The sequence below is a fragment of the Vicugna pacos genome, chromosome 19 (genome assembly GCF_048564905.1).
Source record: "Vicugna pacos chromosome 19, VicPac4, whole genome shotgun sequence".
Classification (NCBI taxonomy): Eukaryota; Metazoa; Chordata; class Mammalia; order Artiodactyla; family Camelidae; genus Vicugna; species Vicugna pacos.
In genome coordinates, this window is record NC_133005.1 from 27,005,794 (window position 1) to 27,020,380 (window position 14,587).

Consider the following 14,587-nt stretch of genomic DNA (forward strand, 5'->3'; position numbering starts at 1 on the left):
TGGGAAGGGTGCAGGGGGAGAGGGACAGGTCCCTGGCCCTGGGAGACATGAGGTGATATGTAGGTATACAATGCCAGTTGCAAACCCAGATGCCTACCGAGGCCAGGCAGACAGCATCCACAACGGAAGCCCACTCAGAGCGAGAGAAAGTGATGCAAACATGGTGGTCAATGTGGACTGGCCCTTGACTTCAGAGGGGGAGGTGTCACAGGGAGCAGTGGGGCTCACTGTGAGTCCACGAGGACAGATGCCATCTGAAGCAGCTGTTCCAGGTGGGAATCAGGACCGACTGTTGGAGTGAAGCTAGAGATCTGTAGAAAAACAACAGTTCTCAAATGCTGGCAACTAACTTAAACTTAAAAAAAACATGATGTGGGTCATCTCTGGATAGGATAAGCCAAACTCATCTGACAGCCGATGTGCTGGGTAGACCACTAGGTTTTGACTTTGGGGATAAGGAGGGATTAGAACATAGATGCCTTTGCAAGTGGGAGCTTGGTTCTGCATCCAGGCTGTGCACACGTCAGGCATGTGGGGGTCAGAGGAGGCGTGTGACTGCCCCGTGGAAGCAAGCCCAGGCTGCTGGCGTGAACGTGGATTGTTTGTGCAGTCTCATTGTGCCTCAGGGCTGGAGGATGAGGAGGCTTGAAGATTAGAATAGGGTAGGAAGCATCCCTCAGGAAGAGAGCTTCCATGAGGCTCAACCTTCCTCTGGAATCCAAAACAGGGAGGGGCCTTTCTATTTATCAAAGCCCCTCCCAAAAAGGTAGTCTTACTTGGTGATATTCTATGGCCCTGTCATCCATGTGCTGGGCCCTCCATGCCCACCAACGGTAAGATGTGGGCTTGGAGTTATTCCTACTGCAGGAGAGGGAGCTGCTAAGCTAGCCTCTGTCTCCCACTGGGCCCCTCCTTAGTATCTGTGTGTTTAGCAGACCATGGACCACAGTCAAGATACCGACTCTGGCCTTGGGAGATAAAACAGATATCCCTGGAATAGATCAGACCTGAGGCCTTGCTCTAATCCCTGAGGTCAGCTTGGGGCAACAGCAAGGTCTAAACTTCATTCCCACAAGGTTCTGAGAGCTTTAGACCCATACAGCCCCCATCTCTCTGGTGGTGCCCACTGGACATCGGGCCTCTAGGGACACCAGGCGGGGAGTTAGCCCTGCCCAGTATGGATGGCCTCAGGGGATAGGGTGGTAGGTGCAGCTAATTTAGTCAAAAATATTTAGACTCCAAAGAAACTGGTCAAAATGATAGAGTGACTGAAATGAAAGACTGGCCAGTGTGTTTGGCAACAGTTTCTGAATTTGGAGACCTTTGAATGAGATGCCTGTGAGCCCACACTTGATGCCTGGGATGTTGGAGCTACTGCTGATTCTTGGCTCTGCCTTGGCTCTGAGCATGCAGTGAGGCTGCACGTGCTTTTTGCTGGAGCTTCAGTTCTGACTGCAAAATAATGTTGTAGAGGAGTAAAAATTATACTAAGTAAAAGCCGCTTAAAAGGCAAAGAAATAAGTAATTGAAAAAAATGGTGAAACATAGCAAAGTGGGCAAAGACATATTGCCAGCTGAGAATGAACTGGAACACTTTAAAAAAAATACACAATAACTGAAAAAGGAATAAAACATGGTTTGAAATGGTTTAAAAATTGTAAAATCATCCAAGTGTGCATTAAAGTTTTAAAAAATCATGGCCTAGTGGTTGGATGTATTTCTTTTAAACCAGTTTGGTTTTAGACAATTTAGAGCTGGAACCAGATAAAGTTTTGAGAAAATATTGGTGAACAGGTTTGTCTGGGCCATGTAATACAGTGCAGAGGTTAAAATGAATAAGGTCGAGTCACATGTGCTGACACAGGAAGGGCTCTATAGTTGGGTGTGAAAAAGCAAGCGAGCTATGTAGTCAGATGGAGCATCTGATAACATTTCCATGGTCAAAACACCATGAACCAAACCATATGCATTTCTGTGTGTCCATGGAGGGAAAAGGTCTAAACATCACAGGGGTAACAGAAGTGACCTCTGGGGGAAGGGATGAGGACTGAGAATGGACATTGAGAGGATCATCACCTCTAAAGTTTACCTTTTTTCACAGTAAGAGTGTATTTATTGTGTAATTGAAAATATGTGACATTTGGTGGAAGAAGATATAGCACAGTGGTAGAGTGCATGCTTAGCATGCACAAGGTCCTAGGTTCAATCCCCAGACCTCCAAAAAATATTTTTAAATTAGAAAGTACATGCATTAAAAAGAAAATGATCAAACCAACAAAATAGTTCTAAATTAGCTTGAAAATGAGTTAGAAATTGAAAAATGTTCCCACAGTAGGAAAAATCCCTCAAACTTAGAAATGAACAGAAACACTTAAAGTCGAGTGAAATGTTGCAAAACCGTCTTAAGGGCTATACCCAGATTATTAACACATGACATGCTGGTGTCCAGGAACATGCCTCTTCTACTGCGCCAGGTGCTGATCAGCTTGGTGCTTGGGGGCGTCTAGGGAGGGAGTGGGGCCCGCGCCCATGCCCGCTCCCCACTCTCTCCAGATACTACCTGTGCCTGCAGCTGCGGGCAGACATCATCACGGGCCGCCTGCCCTGCTCCTTCGTCACACACGCCCTGCTGGGCTCCTACGCCGTGCAGGCTGAGCTGGGCGACTATGACGCCGAGGAGCACGTGGGCAACTATGTCAGCGAGCTCCGCTTCGCCCCCAACCAGACCCGGGAGCTGGAAGAGAGGATCATGGAGCTGCACAAGACATACAGGTGAGAGGGCCCCGCCCAGGCCTTCCCTGGCTCCTCCGCCCTGCCCCGCCCTGCCCCGTTGGCCAGAACCTATCTGGCTAGACCCCCAGCAGCTGTGTTGTAGTAAGTGCCCCACCTCTGCCGCTAACGTGAAGTGTGTCTGAGAGCAAATCGTCTCCTCAAATGCGTGTGATGCTAACTAGCTATGCGGCCCTAAATGACATCTTGGGACCTCAGGTTCTTGAGCTCCTATATGGGTGTGATGATTCCCTGTCATTGGCCTCTGAGAATCAGTCTCTTTATTTGCCAATTGGAGATAATTATGACTATTATGTGTCCCTGGATAAGTGTCCTGATGTCTCAATCTTGGCATAAAGTTCAAGAGTTTACACTCTAAAGTCAGACAGCCTGGATTCACCTTTTGACTCTGCTGTTTTCTAAGCAGGTGCTCTCGGGCTGGATATTTCACTTTACTATGTTTTAGTTTCCTGATCTGTTCAATGTGGGCACTAATAAAACCTATGGCACAGGGTTCCTGAGGGGACTAAATAGCACATATTAGAGACACACTGCATGTTGACAATTATTGTTGTCCTTCGGTTTGAGAAGTTAAATAGTTGATTGTGCGATGGAAAGCACATCTTTCCAGGAGTTAGAAGTAATTAACTAGTTGTGTGATTATGGGCTGGCTATGTAACCAATCAGCCCCATTTCCCACCTGTATTTGTAAGGACTTAGATTATCCGTGTTTCTCAACTCCTGGTTTTTGGGGCAGGAGAATTCATTGTGCAGGATGTTTGGCATCCCTAGGCTCCAGGCATTAAATGCCCGTAACACCCTTGTATTTGTTGTTAGAACCAGTATGCATCCCCCGTTTCCAAATGCCTGCTGTGAGGGTGATACCCCCTCCTTGGGGGGACTTCTGGAACTAAATGGTCCTTTTAAGCTAGAAGTGCTTTGGGCTCTAAGTCCAGGCTTGTTAGGGAAACTCAATGTAATAAGTGATGTGAAGTGCAATGTGAACTGTAATGTGCAGTGCACATGGGACAGGGTGCGGTGATACTGTCTCACTGCTAATGAGGATGGAAGGAATGAGGAGGGTTGTATCCTGGGGGCTGCATCTGGAGAGAGACCCAGGGCCAGATGTGGAGAGATCCTGTACGTGGGGAAGAAAGCTTGCTGGGGTGTGATGGGACACTGGGTCCGTTGGCAGATGTGTCTCAGAGACTTGCACACCAACTCTGATCGCTTATTAACGGCTGCTCTCGTGTTGTGTTGAGTGGGATACTGAAACTGTACAACCTGCTAGCCGTGTCTGCCTGGGCTCTTTGTCATCCTTGTTGTAGGTAGCAACATAGATTAGGGATTCACAAGAGTTACAGTAATTCAGAGAAGGAAGTTCGGGTCAGTAGGGGCTAGAGAAATCCTATGGCCATCCCTTCAACTGTAATATCTCTTTGGGACTTAAAGCACATTGACATCTAGTGTCCGGGTATCCCGCACAGCAGCACAGGAAACTGAGGTCCAGAGGATATGAGACAGACATAAATGAAGTGGTTAGAGACACAAACCATGGAGCCGCATTGTCTGGATTCAAATCCTGACTTTGCTACTTAATAGCAAAGGTGTGTGCCCTTAGGGAAGTTACTCAACCTTTCTGTGCCACAGTTTCCTCATCTATGAAATGGGAAGAGTGATATCTACCTTCTAGACTTGTTATGAAGATTCAAATGACTTAGTACCTGTAAAGTGCTTGTATGTAGTACTCAATAAATGTTAGCTGTGACTAAGTGTAGTATACGGTTTCCTGGCAGCTGAGGCAAAGAGGAAACTTGATGAAATATGTAACTCTTTTATTTTTCAGAAAGCAGAATGTGCACCTGCTCCTCAAGGGAGATTAAGAGGTTTCTGATACAAAAGTCTGGGGAAAATATCTCATGTGGGTAATAATTTAGGAGCCCCTGGGTGATTATAATGAGCCATGTCACCCACAGTGATTTCACTGTCGTGGAGAAACAGAATTTATAGCTCACACTTAACCCAGTAGCAGAATGAGGCAAAAATCCTGACTCCCAGCTGAGCCCTTGAATGCTTCCTGGAGGAAGTAAGACTGGACCTGAGCTTTGGCAGGAGATGAGGGTGCAGTGGACCGAAGAGGGGCTGGGGGTGCACCGTCCTGCACTGGGACCAGTGGGAAGGGACTGGTGAGGCCCGGCCGCAGGCCCAGTCCAGAATGCTTGCCTCCCTAGGATCACAGGTTCCGATCGCGGCCACCTTCCACTGGCAAGACTCAGGCCTGGGCCTTTTCCACAGCCATCAGTAATCCCTTTCTTTCCCTTAGGGGCATGACCCCAGGAGAAGCAGAAATCCATTTCCTGGAGAATGCCAAGAAGCTTTCTATGTACGGAGTAGACCTGCACCATGCCAAGGTACCACTGGGGCCAGAGTTCCCCTAGTGTCTGGGGTGGGGGTGCCCCTGAGGCCTCAGTGTGCCAGACTCTCTGTTACCTCCAACCTGAAGCCATTTCTCGTCTCATTTCTTATTCTTTGAAGTTTCATAACCCTTTATTTTCCCATGACCTTTATTCTTTTCTCCTTGTATTTGTTTCTGAACCTGCCTGTGCCCCAACTAGATTGGGAGCATCACTAGGGAAAGGCCTAGGCCCTAACTTACTTCTGGCTAGGCCCTCGCACATGGCCTAGTGCTGCATATGTACCACTGACTGTTTGCAGGGGGAACAAATGATCGAGTGATTGACAACGAGACAATAAGCAGACAAGTGAGGGTGAATAAATGACAAAGAGAATGAATGGCTGGCTGGCTCTGTGAGGGAACAGTCAGAGGGCCTCCAGCATGGACGCTCAAACCCTGCTCCCGAGGGCTCATTACACGCAGAGCTCAGAGACAGGTCTCAGGGTGGGTGGCAGGCTGCCCCCGGGCATGGACCCCAGGCCATCATTCCATGGTCCCTTTTCACACAGGACTCTGAGGGCATCGACATCATGTTAGGAGTCTGTGCCAACGGCCTGCTTATCTACCGGGACCGGCTGAGAATCAACCGCTTCGCCTGGCCTAAGATTCTCAAGATCTCCTACAAGAGGAGTAACTTCTACATCAAGATCCGGCCTGGGGAGGTGAGCCTGCCTTGGGGACCCCTCCTCCTCACTGGAGTGGACTAGACTGGAGCGGACCCTGGCAGCTGGGCCTGGGATTTCTTCTGGCCCAGGCTACATGGATGGAGAGCTGAGTGCTGGGTGGGGAGACAGCCCTCTTTTGCTGGGGTTCTCTGCGTAGACTTCACACTTTAGGTACGTGCCTGTGCATATGCACACACTTACACACACTAGAGTGTATGTATATAGATAACCACATATATTACACAGATCAGTGAATTCTTGTCCATGTCCCTGTATTTGATTACATGTAGTACTCAGGTGTGTGCACATACAGAGATACACACGGACACATGACCACACACACATGCAAACATGAATACCTCCGCCCTCCACATCCCACCCATCAAAATGTCCATTTGGTTCTACCGCTGGAATAAATAGGAACCCATCTGCTTCTGTCCCTCCGACCACAGCACCAGCTCCATCTCTCCCCTGCGTCCCTACAATGTCCTTCTTGCTGGTCTCCCTGCCTCCATTGTCATCGCAGGCACCCTAGCTGCTAAAAAGAGCTTCTATGTCCTTCCATCAGATCATGTCAAACCCACCCAACTCCCAATCCTCATTTAAACCTTTCAGGAGCTCTCTTTAGCTCTTGGGCTCAAGTCCTAACTCCGGTCGCCCGCCTCTCCCCTACGTCTCTGCCCCGCGTGCATGTGCTCCAGCTCCTGTGGCCTTCTCTGAGATCCTTGAATAAACAAGCTCCTTCCTGCCCTAAGCCCTTTGCATTTGGTGTTCCCTCACCCTGAAATCCTCTGCCCCGCCTTCTTACGTAGCTTTCGTTCCTTTCCCATCCTTTAGCAGTCTGCTCAAAGATCACCTGTTCAGAGGGCATCCCCTGATGACCCCGGTGCCTGCTCAGGCATTCTCTGCCACATCACACATCTCTGTTCATTCCCTTCGTGCCCTTATCAGTATCTGAGATGAGCTTGTTTACTCATTTATTATCAGAGCTCCCCCCCTTCCCCGCTGAATCTTCTATCTTGGTCACCACAGTGTGTCTGTCACAGAGTGAGGGCTTAATACACCTGGTTGACTAAATACATGAATAAATGATCAAACAGGCCAGAATCACACAGGCCTAAGAAGAGGTTCAGAAAGGATGGACTAGTGGTGAGAGTGAGTCCAGGCCTTGCTTCTAACCAACCCTGCCTGGTTTTGCAGTACGAGCAGTTTGAGAGCACGATTGGCTTTAAGCTCCCAAATCACCGGTCGGCCAAGAGACTGTGGAAGGTCTGCATCGAGCACCACACGTTCTTCCGGTGAGCCTGTTGCTGGCGTGGGGTGACTGGGGCTAGGGCAGAAGCTATGGGTGGATGTGAGTGATGTCTCGGTTTTGTCGGTAGGAGGAGCTAGTAGGAACTCTAGGAAGGCCATCCCCCTCCTTTTTCCCCAGGTCTCTCCCTTTCTAGACTCCTTAGAGTTGTTGTAGCTGGTGGGACAGCGGGATGGAAAGGCCAGCTGTGGCCCACCCTTGGACCTGGCATTCCAGGTCTGATCCTCCTTCCTCACTCCATCCCTCCACTGCAGGCTGGTGTCCCCTGAGCCTCCACCCAAGGGCTTCTTGGTGATGGGCTCCAAGTTCCGGTATAGTGGGAGGACCCAGGCACAGACCCGCCAGGCCAGCGCCCTCATCGACCGGCCCGCGCCCTTCTTTGAGCGTTCCTCCAGCAAACGGTACACCATGTCCCGCAGCCTTGATGGAGGTACGCCCCAAACTGGAGGTGGAGGGACGAGTGTTGTTTAGAGGGAAGTAGGGGCATGCTGGGCAATGCAGAATGAGCACTGAATGAGTGGACACATCACAATTGATTTGCATCAGTCATGGTGGCTGAGACCACTGCTGCACCTGGTGACTCTCAGGTTGGTCCAGCCTACAGCATCACTCCCCCTGGGATGTGACACTGTCACTCTCTGGACTTCTCACAACCTTCCTGAGTTGTGGCTTTTTGGGGTCCCAGGTTCAGCCATATGGTTTTCTGGGCCCCCTGCCCAAGAAGCTTAGCAATTCACAGCTTTTCACCGTACTGGAGAATGGTCGATCGTGACTACAATGTGGAGCTGGTGATGCCTTCCCTGACCGGAGGCGGAGGAGTTGTTCTCAGTCCATTATGGGCTTCCACTGGGCTCTGGGCTGATTGACATCTCACCCCGTGGCACTTTCCCCTGTCCCCATTTCTGCTGAGTTGACAGGTGCTCTTGCTGTCAATGAGAATTGGCCCTGCGTAGCCCTGTATCAAGCAGACCAGGGCTTCTCAAAATGTGGTTTGCAGACCACCTGCATCAGAACCAGGATATGCACACGAGTTTATAGGAGAAGTTCAGAAGCTACATGGGGCAGAGGGGAGATTCAGAGTTTGGCAGATCTGAGTTCAGATCTCAACCTGTTGACACTTACCAGGTGCTCCCCATGGGAACACGGGAAGTGGTTCATAAATATCTGAAGAATGGGAGGCCTTGGGCAACTTAAGTCCCCTGTGCCTATTTCCTCTTCTGCAAAATAAATAATACCTACTTCACTGTGTTACAGGGAGAACGCAACAAGTAATGCCTCTGCAACACCCAAAACAGTTCCTGGCACATAGTAGGACTTTAATAAATTGTAGGACCAATAATAAGTTATTATTGCTTTTAGGTTTGTAGATGGTAGCTTGAAGGTAGGCAGTAGGGCCTTGAGTAGGGGACCAGTGGATGCTCCCAGAACACATTGGGGCCAGCCTCCAGGCAAGGCAACAAATGCTTTCTGAGTTTCAGACATGTGCCAGGCCTTGTGTTAGGTTCTGAGTATGGTTTTTAGAGTGAGTATAGCCCTTTCCTTTGAGAACCTCACCGAATAGTAGGTTCGTCAGCATTCAGTGTGATTCAAGCAATGGGAGAATTGTGTACAGAATACAGAGCAGCCCTGAGGAAAGAGGGTTTAATTCTGTCTAGGAGGGACAAAAAGGGCTTTGCAGAGAGGGTAACAACTGACAGGATCTTGAAGGATACCTAGGAGTTTGCCAAGTGATCAGAAGAGTGATGCTTTTCCTGTAGTAAGGAGCTGAGACCTGTCCCAGGACTCCCTCGCTGTGTTCTGAGGGCAGGCAGTTTTGCAGGGATCCATTTGGGGCAAAGAGGCTCCCTATTCCCCCTGAGTAGGCAAAGAGCTAAGAGCTGAGATTTAAGCAAAGGGAAAGGAGAACCTGTCCCTCTGTCCACCCTGCAGCTTCCATAATTATTCCAGGGGCTAAACGAGGCCCACATTGTGCAGGGCAGCAAAGATGGGCCCAGAGCAGGCAAAGCTCATCGTCCAGGAGGCCTGAGTCCTTATCCTGATTCATGGAAACGTTACCACTGGGGCCTTTCCCCCTTGAGGTCTCAATTTATCCTCTGTAAAATGGGGATAGTAATTCCCATCCCAGCCATCAACATGGAGTATTGTGTGTAGCGAATGAAATTATGTGCATAAGTGGGCAGTTTGCCAAGTGAATGTATATGAGTAAAAGGATAATTATTCTTTTAAAAAAAATCTATGCCAATCCCAAGGATCAACTGTGCTCTGGTCATTTTAAGTCGATATTTTCCAGCCATTTTTTCCACTGAGACACAATCCATGGGCATAGTCTGGGTTTTGTCCAGTGTCTGATGTAAAGTCTATATAATTCCATCCCTTTCCTTCCTACTCAGAAGAGGGCTCTGGAATGCCAGGGAGTGAGAAAGATGTCATTGCAGGAATCCCTTTGAATTCTCTCTATTTATAAAAAAGGCAAATCATTTGCAAACCTTAAGACTTTAGCTCTCAGTAATGAAAGCTAGTCTTACAATATCCATGTATTGCAAAATAGTGGTCAGGCAAGTACCTGCTACAACCACCACCACAAAACCAGCAACATTTGTGAGCCAACACTGGTGGAATTGGCTCACTCTGTGCCAGCCGCTTCTTCTCTTAGACACATTAGCTTATTTGTCCTTTCTCTCAGTTGTCTGAAGTAGGTACTGTTTGTAGATGAGGCAGCTGAGGCCCAGAGAGGTTGTGTAATTTACCCAAGGTCACACAGCCAATAAGAGATGGATTTGAGATTTGAACCCAGGCTCTAGTGCTGTAGAAATCAGGACGGGGCTTGGGGCTGGTGGCAACTCTGCCTCTCACTATCCGAGTGATGAGGGAAAGGCCACTTCCCTCTTCTGGGGACTGGCGCCTTATCCCCAGCATATCAGGGTTGTGGAAGTGTCTGCTCCACTCCAGGCATGGCTGGGCAGATGGTGGGCTGGCTCCCTGTCCCTGTGCCTGGGAGATGACTCACATGGCTGCCCGGCCATCTCTGCCCACTCCAGCAGAGTTCTCCCGCCCAGCCTCAGTCAGTGAGAACCACGACGCAGGACCTGACGGTGACAAGCGGGAGGAGGATGGCGAGTCTGGGGGGCGTCGGTCAGAGGCTGAGGAGGGAGAAGTCAGGACCCCCACCAAGATCAAGGATCTAAAGGTACGAGCCTGGCTTTCTTGTACCCTCTGACCTGGGGGTCAGGAGGCTGATCCTGGATCTAAACACCCTGCTGTGCAGTGCACTGTGAACAGGGCCTTGCCCTTGGGCCATGCTCAGAACCTGGACTCCCCAGGTGGGGGTGGGGCATGCTGCCACCCCGTTCCTTTCCCCTCCTTTTGCTTTCCTGGAAGGTCACTCCATCCATTGGTGGACTCTGGCCTCCTCTTGCTCCCTCCTAATTTGCCCCTTTGGCTATGATCTGGATCTGCACAGCCCCCTTTGTCCCCAGAGTATGATAGTGTCCTTGCAGGCCCTCACAAAGGTGATGTTCAAGTGTGTCCCCTGCTGCTGCCCCCCACCACTTCCCACGCTCTCCCCTGGGATGATGCATCTAGATGTGCAAACAGCCTGCACATGCACACATGGGTGTTTCCATGGTGCAGTCCCACCTCGGGAGCACAGGCCCCTGAACACACACGCTGACTGCACGACTCTCCAGACGCTTGGGTCCCATCTGCTGAGTGTGACTACCCGCCTTGCCTCCAGCCCTCCCGCCCCCTTCTTCGCCTTCCTGGGCTCTTGGCTTCACGCCCCACACCTTCTGACTACCTCGCTGCCCTGCTGGTGGCCCACCCAGCTTCCCAGAGTGCTCTGGGCTACCTGCTGGAGCAGGCCAGTTGCCGTATCTCTAATCCGTTTGCTCTACTGACCCTGCTGGTTCCTTTTCCTCCTCCCGGGCCCGCTAGCCGGAGCAGGAAACCACGCCGCGACACAAGCAGGAGGTACTGCATGGGGCCCGTCCCCGCCCACCCCCCTGTTCATTCCCCAGCTCACTGTCACCACCCTGCCGTCCATCCCAAGGTCATATCCCAGCACCATCTCAGCTTCCTAGCCATACTCCTCCCTCACCCAATCCCACCCATCATCACCCCTCCCCATGTTCAGTTCATCAGTGGATTCCACACCCACAACCATCCATTTGCCCCTCCCTCCACACCCTTCCCTCCCTCCACCTAGCTTCATACTCCACCTCTCCCCTCCACCCCATGCTTGCTTCCCACCTGCTGACCATCCCACCTGTGTCCCCCAGTTCTTCCAGGCCATCTGTGCTTTCATTGAGCTCATCCCCTCCCCACCCCCTCTACCCCAAACCCTTCCTTAGACTCCTCTCCTCCCCATACCACTGTCTGGCCATGCCTCCACCTCATCTGTGTCACCTGTGTCCCACTTAAGCTTCTTTGTATCTATTAGCAACCAGATGTGGGAGTGGGGGGGGGGTGTGGGGAGGGAAGAGCCCCAGAGCACGTCTGGATTCTCAGACCCCTGGTGCACCTCCCTCGGGTGGGGCCTCTGTGTCTCCAGCTCTGTCAGGAAAGCCTCCTCTCTTTCTTTCCCCTCCTTTTCCTCCTCCCATCTGTTGCTTCTCTCAGCTTCCGCCTCCTGTGTTAACCACTTCTTCCCTTCACATAGTCTCCAACTCTTCTTTTGAACCTTAACTGCAGGAGAAGTGGGTCTATTCTTGGGCTGCTGAGGGCAAGGCCAGGGGCTGGGGTGTAAAACGGGCCTGGCCTTGGAGTCTCGAGATGTGGGTTTCAACCCCAGTTCTTCCACTGACTCTTTGAGTCTTGGGAAAGCTCCCTCAGGCCCCAGACCCCTGTCTGCACAGCAAGGCAGCTGGACTAGGTTTCCCCCAGGCCCTTAACCTTCAAGGGTCCCAGGGCTCCACGGCTCCCTCCGGCCTTCGGGAACACGGTGCCCACAGAGCCAGTGCGGCACGTTCTGAAGGGAAGGTCACCAGCCACGTCTTGGGTCCATGGCAGCCCAAACCCACCCCCCCCCGTGCAAATTCTATCAGGGTTGACTTCTCAGACAGACGTCCTGCGGCAGCTCCACTCAGGAAGGGATGCAGGAGACACAGACAGGTGTCCAGAGGGAAAGAAGAGTTCAGTGGCATTGGGGTCCTTCCCAAGGTAACTTAGGAGTCAAGCATGGTTGATCTTTGGATGCCAGACATGAGCCCAGAGGAAGATTCTAGCCTTGTCCAAGGGCAAGCTTGCCTTCCAGGTAGTTGTTCCAGAATCACTGATCTGACTTTATAATGAACAGAGATTGTCTATTTTTTGTCCTCAATTTGAGGACATGAATCCTCAAACAGCCTTGTGGATCAGGGTCCTTGGGCTGCCGGCCCGCCTGCCCTGCCCCCAAAGTAGGCCCACCACTGCTGGCTCCTGTGCAAAGGCTGGTCCTCACTTGACCTAAGGGCAGATTACTCTCATACTGTACCCACCAGAGCTCAGACTTGGTGGTTTAATGGGGGTCACACCTATGACTCCAGCTATACCTGGCTCAGTTCTTGTGCCCAGCCTTGGGACTTACCCCTCTTCTTCCTGGTCTCTAATTCTAATCTTCCTGAACACCCCATAGAATCCTAGTTTTTCTGTCTGGCTGTGTCTCACCCTGCCTGCCCTTCAGGAGTTTGTACCCACAAGGGATCTGGAAGATGCTGGGTGATTAAGAAAGTAGTGGCTCACAGCAGAGAAGGCTGAATGTAATCTTTCCCTGGCCCTGGGTGTGGAGGCAGAGCACATTTTCCTGGATGTCCCTGGCTTTAGAAGGGCCCTGCAGGGCCTGAGCAATGGCACCTGTTGGGCTAGGAGGGTCTAAACTGGGGACCCTGCTAAGCACAGTGGTCCAAGTCTTGGCTAGAGGTAGGAACCAGGGAGTGGGCGAGAGCAGCCCAGTGGACAGAATTGGTGAGTTCTCCCTGTGTCTCGGTTGTAACCAGAGGGACATCACCTCTGTGCCTGACAAAGATGGGGCTCACAGCACTGAAGGGAACTTACCCAGACCTGTGGGATTTGGGTTAACTTAAGTATTCTAAGTCCAGGAGCCTGGAAAGGGATGGGGAGCATTACCATCTTCACCACACTTTGCATCCCCTTTTTGGAGCTGTTCCTCTGACACCTGACTGTCCTGTGTACCCCTAGTTCTTAGACAAGCCAGAGGACGTCTTGCTGAAGCATCAGGCGAGCATCAATGAGCTCAAGAGGACCTTGAAGGAACCCAACAGCAAACTGATCCACCGGGATCGAGACTGGGAGCGGGAGCGCAGGCTGCCCTCCTCGCCCGCCTCCCCCTCCCCCAAAGGCACCCCTGAGAAAGCCAACGAGGTAGGTCTCACCCTGAACCCCTCAACTGGGGTCTCGAGTAAAGACAGCGGGGAAGGTTGCTAGGTACCGACTTACTTTTACTCTCCACACCTACATGCTCCCCACCTCCCACTTGCTGCATAAGGTGGTGACGGGGAAGGGGCGGTGGGGTAAGCTGAAATCACTCAGTCTTGGAATCCTAGGCCCCAGGGATCACCTTGAAAACTCTAAAGACTCATGGTAGCTTGGTGTATTCCCCTTCCATCAGCCAGACTATGTTGGGGATGGGGCGCTGGTTAGAAAAGCAGGTTCCAGGGCCCCACCCACATCAGACTTACTGAGCCCTGGAACCAGCATTTTAAACAATTGCCACAGGTGATTCTCAAACACACTAAATTTTAAGAATCCTGGTAGTTTTGTTCAGTGACAAGACCCTTTCGTGCCTATTGTGAAAACAGAGAAGGGAGGAGTGTTCCTTCCTGGAAGGGTCCTCAGAGCCCACAGGAGGTGAAGAGACCCTCCAAGGAAGTCAGAGCTGCTCCTGTTTCTTCCAAAAAGGATCCCACATGACCTTTCAGAGTGGAAAGCATGGGGTGTTTTCTCAGTTGAAAAAGAGAGAGATAGGATCTTGAGAATTCCTGTGTTTGTAATGCCGAGCTGCTGGCTTTGGCACTGCTGAATCTTGGCACTGTTCACCCCGTTTATGCTCAGGTGTTTTCTCTCTAGTGCTGCTGCTTAGTGGTCTCACACCCATTTGAGGTCTAGCCTTCGGTGCCTGGCTCTGAGTTCTGGCTGCTCTGCCTGCTAGCTGGGTGCCTCTGAGCGTATTACTAATCCTGCCTGGGTCTCCATTAGGTAGAGATGATAAAAGTGTCTACTCCTAGGAATGTTATGAGTGCCCAATAAGATACAGCATGGAGGGGCCAGCTGAGGGCCTAGATGCTCAATATGAGTTACTTCTTGCCTCAGTTTGAGAGTCTTGGGACTCTCACACAGAAGGTTAATTTCAAATCAGAATCCTTTTTAAAGTTGGAAGGACCTTGGGAACCC

General features: G+C 51.0%; 1 protein-coding gene across 15 annotated transcripts in view; it reads left to right on the forward strand.

Annotated features, from left to right (window-relative positions):
• EPB41L1 (erythrocyte membrane protein band 4.1 like 1) overlaps positions 1-14,587 on the forward strand; it is a 122,181-nt gene that overhangs the window by 79,672 nt on the left and 27,922 nt on the right. For 12 of the 15 annotated variants that reach the window (XM_072944156.1, XM_072944153.1, XM_072944151.1 and 9 more), the window contains 7 exons: positions 2,554-2,772; positions 5,093-5,180; positions 5,734-5,886; positions 7,090-7,187; positions 7,456-7,631; positions 10,240-10,388; positions 13,376-13,558. In XM_072944156.1, the coding sequence (XP_072800257.1) occupies positions 2,554-2,772; positions 5,093-5,180; positions 5,734-5,886; positions 7,090-7,187; positions 7,456-7,631; positions 10,240-10,388; positions 13,376-13,558 (1,066 nt within the window). The remainder of the gene's footprint in view (positions 1-2,553; positions 2,773-5,092; positions 5,181-5,733; positions 5,887-7,089; positions 7,188-7,455; positions 7,632-10,239; positions 10,389-13,375; positions 13,559-14,587) is intronic. The other 3 variants (XM_072944159.1, XM_072944161.1, XM_072944163.1) reach the window with 1 other exon arrangement.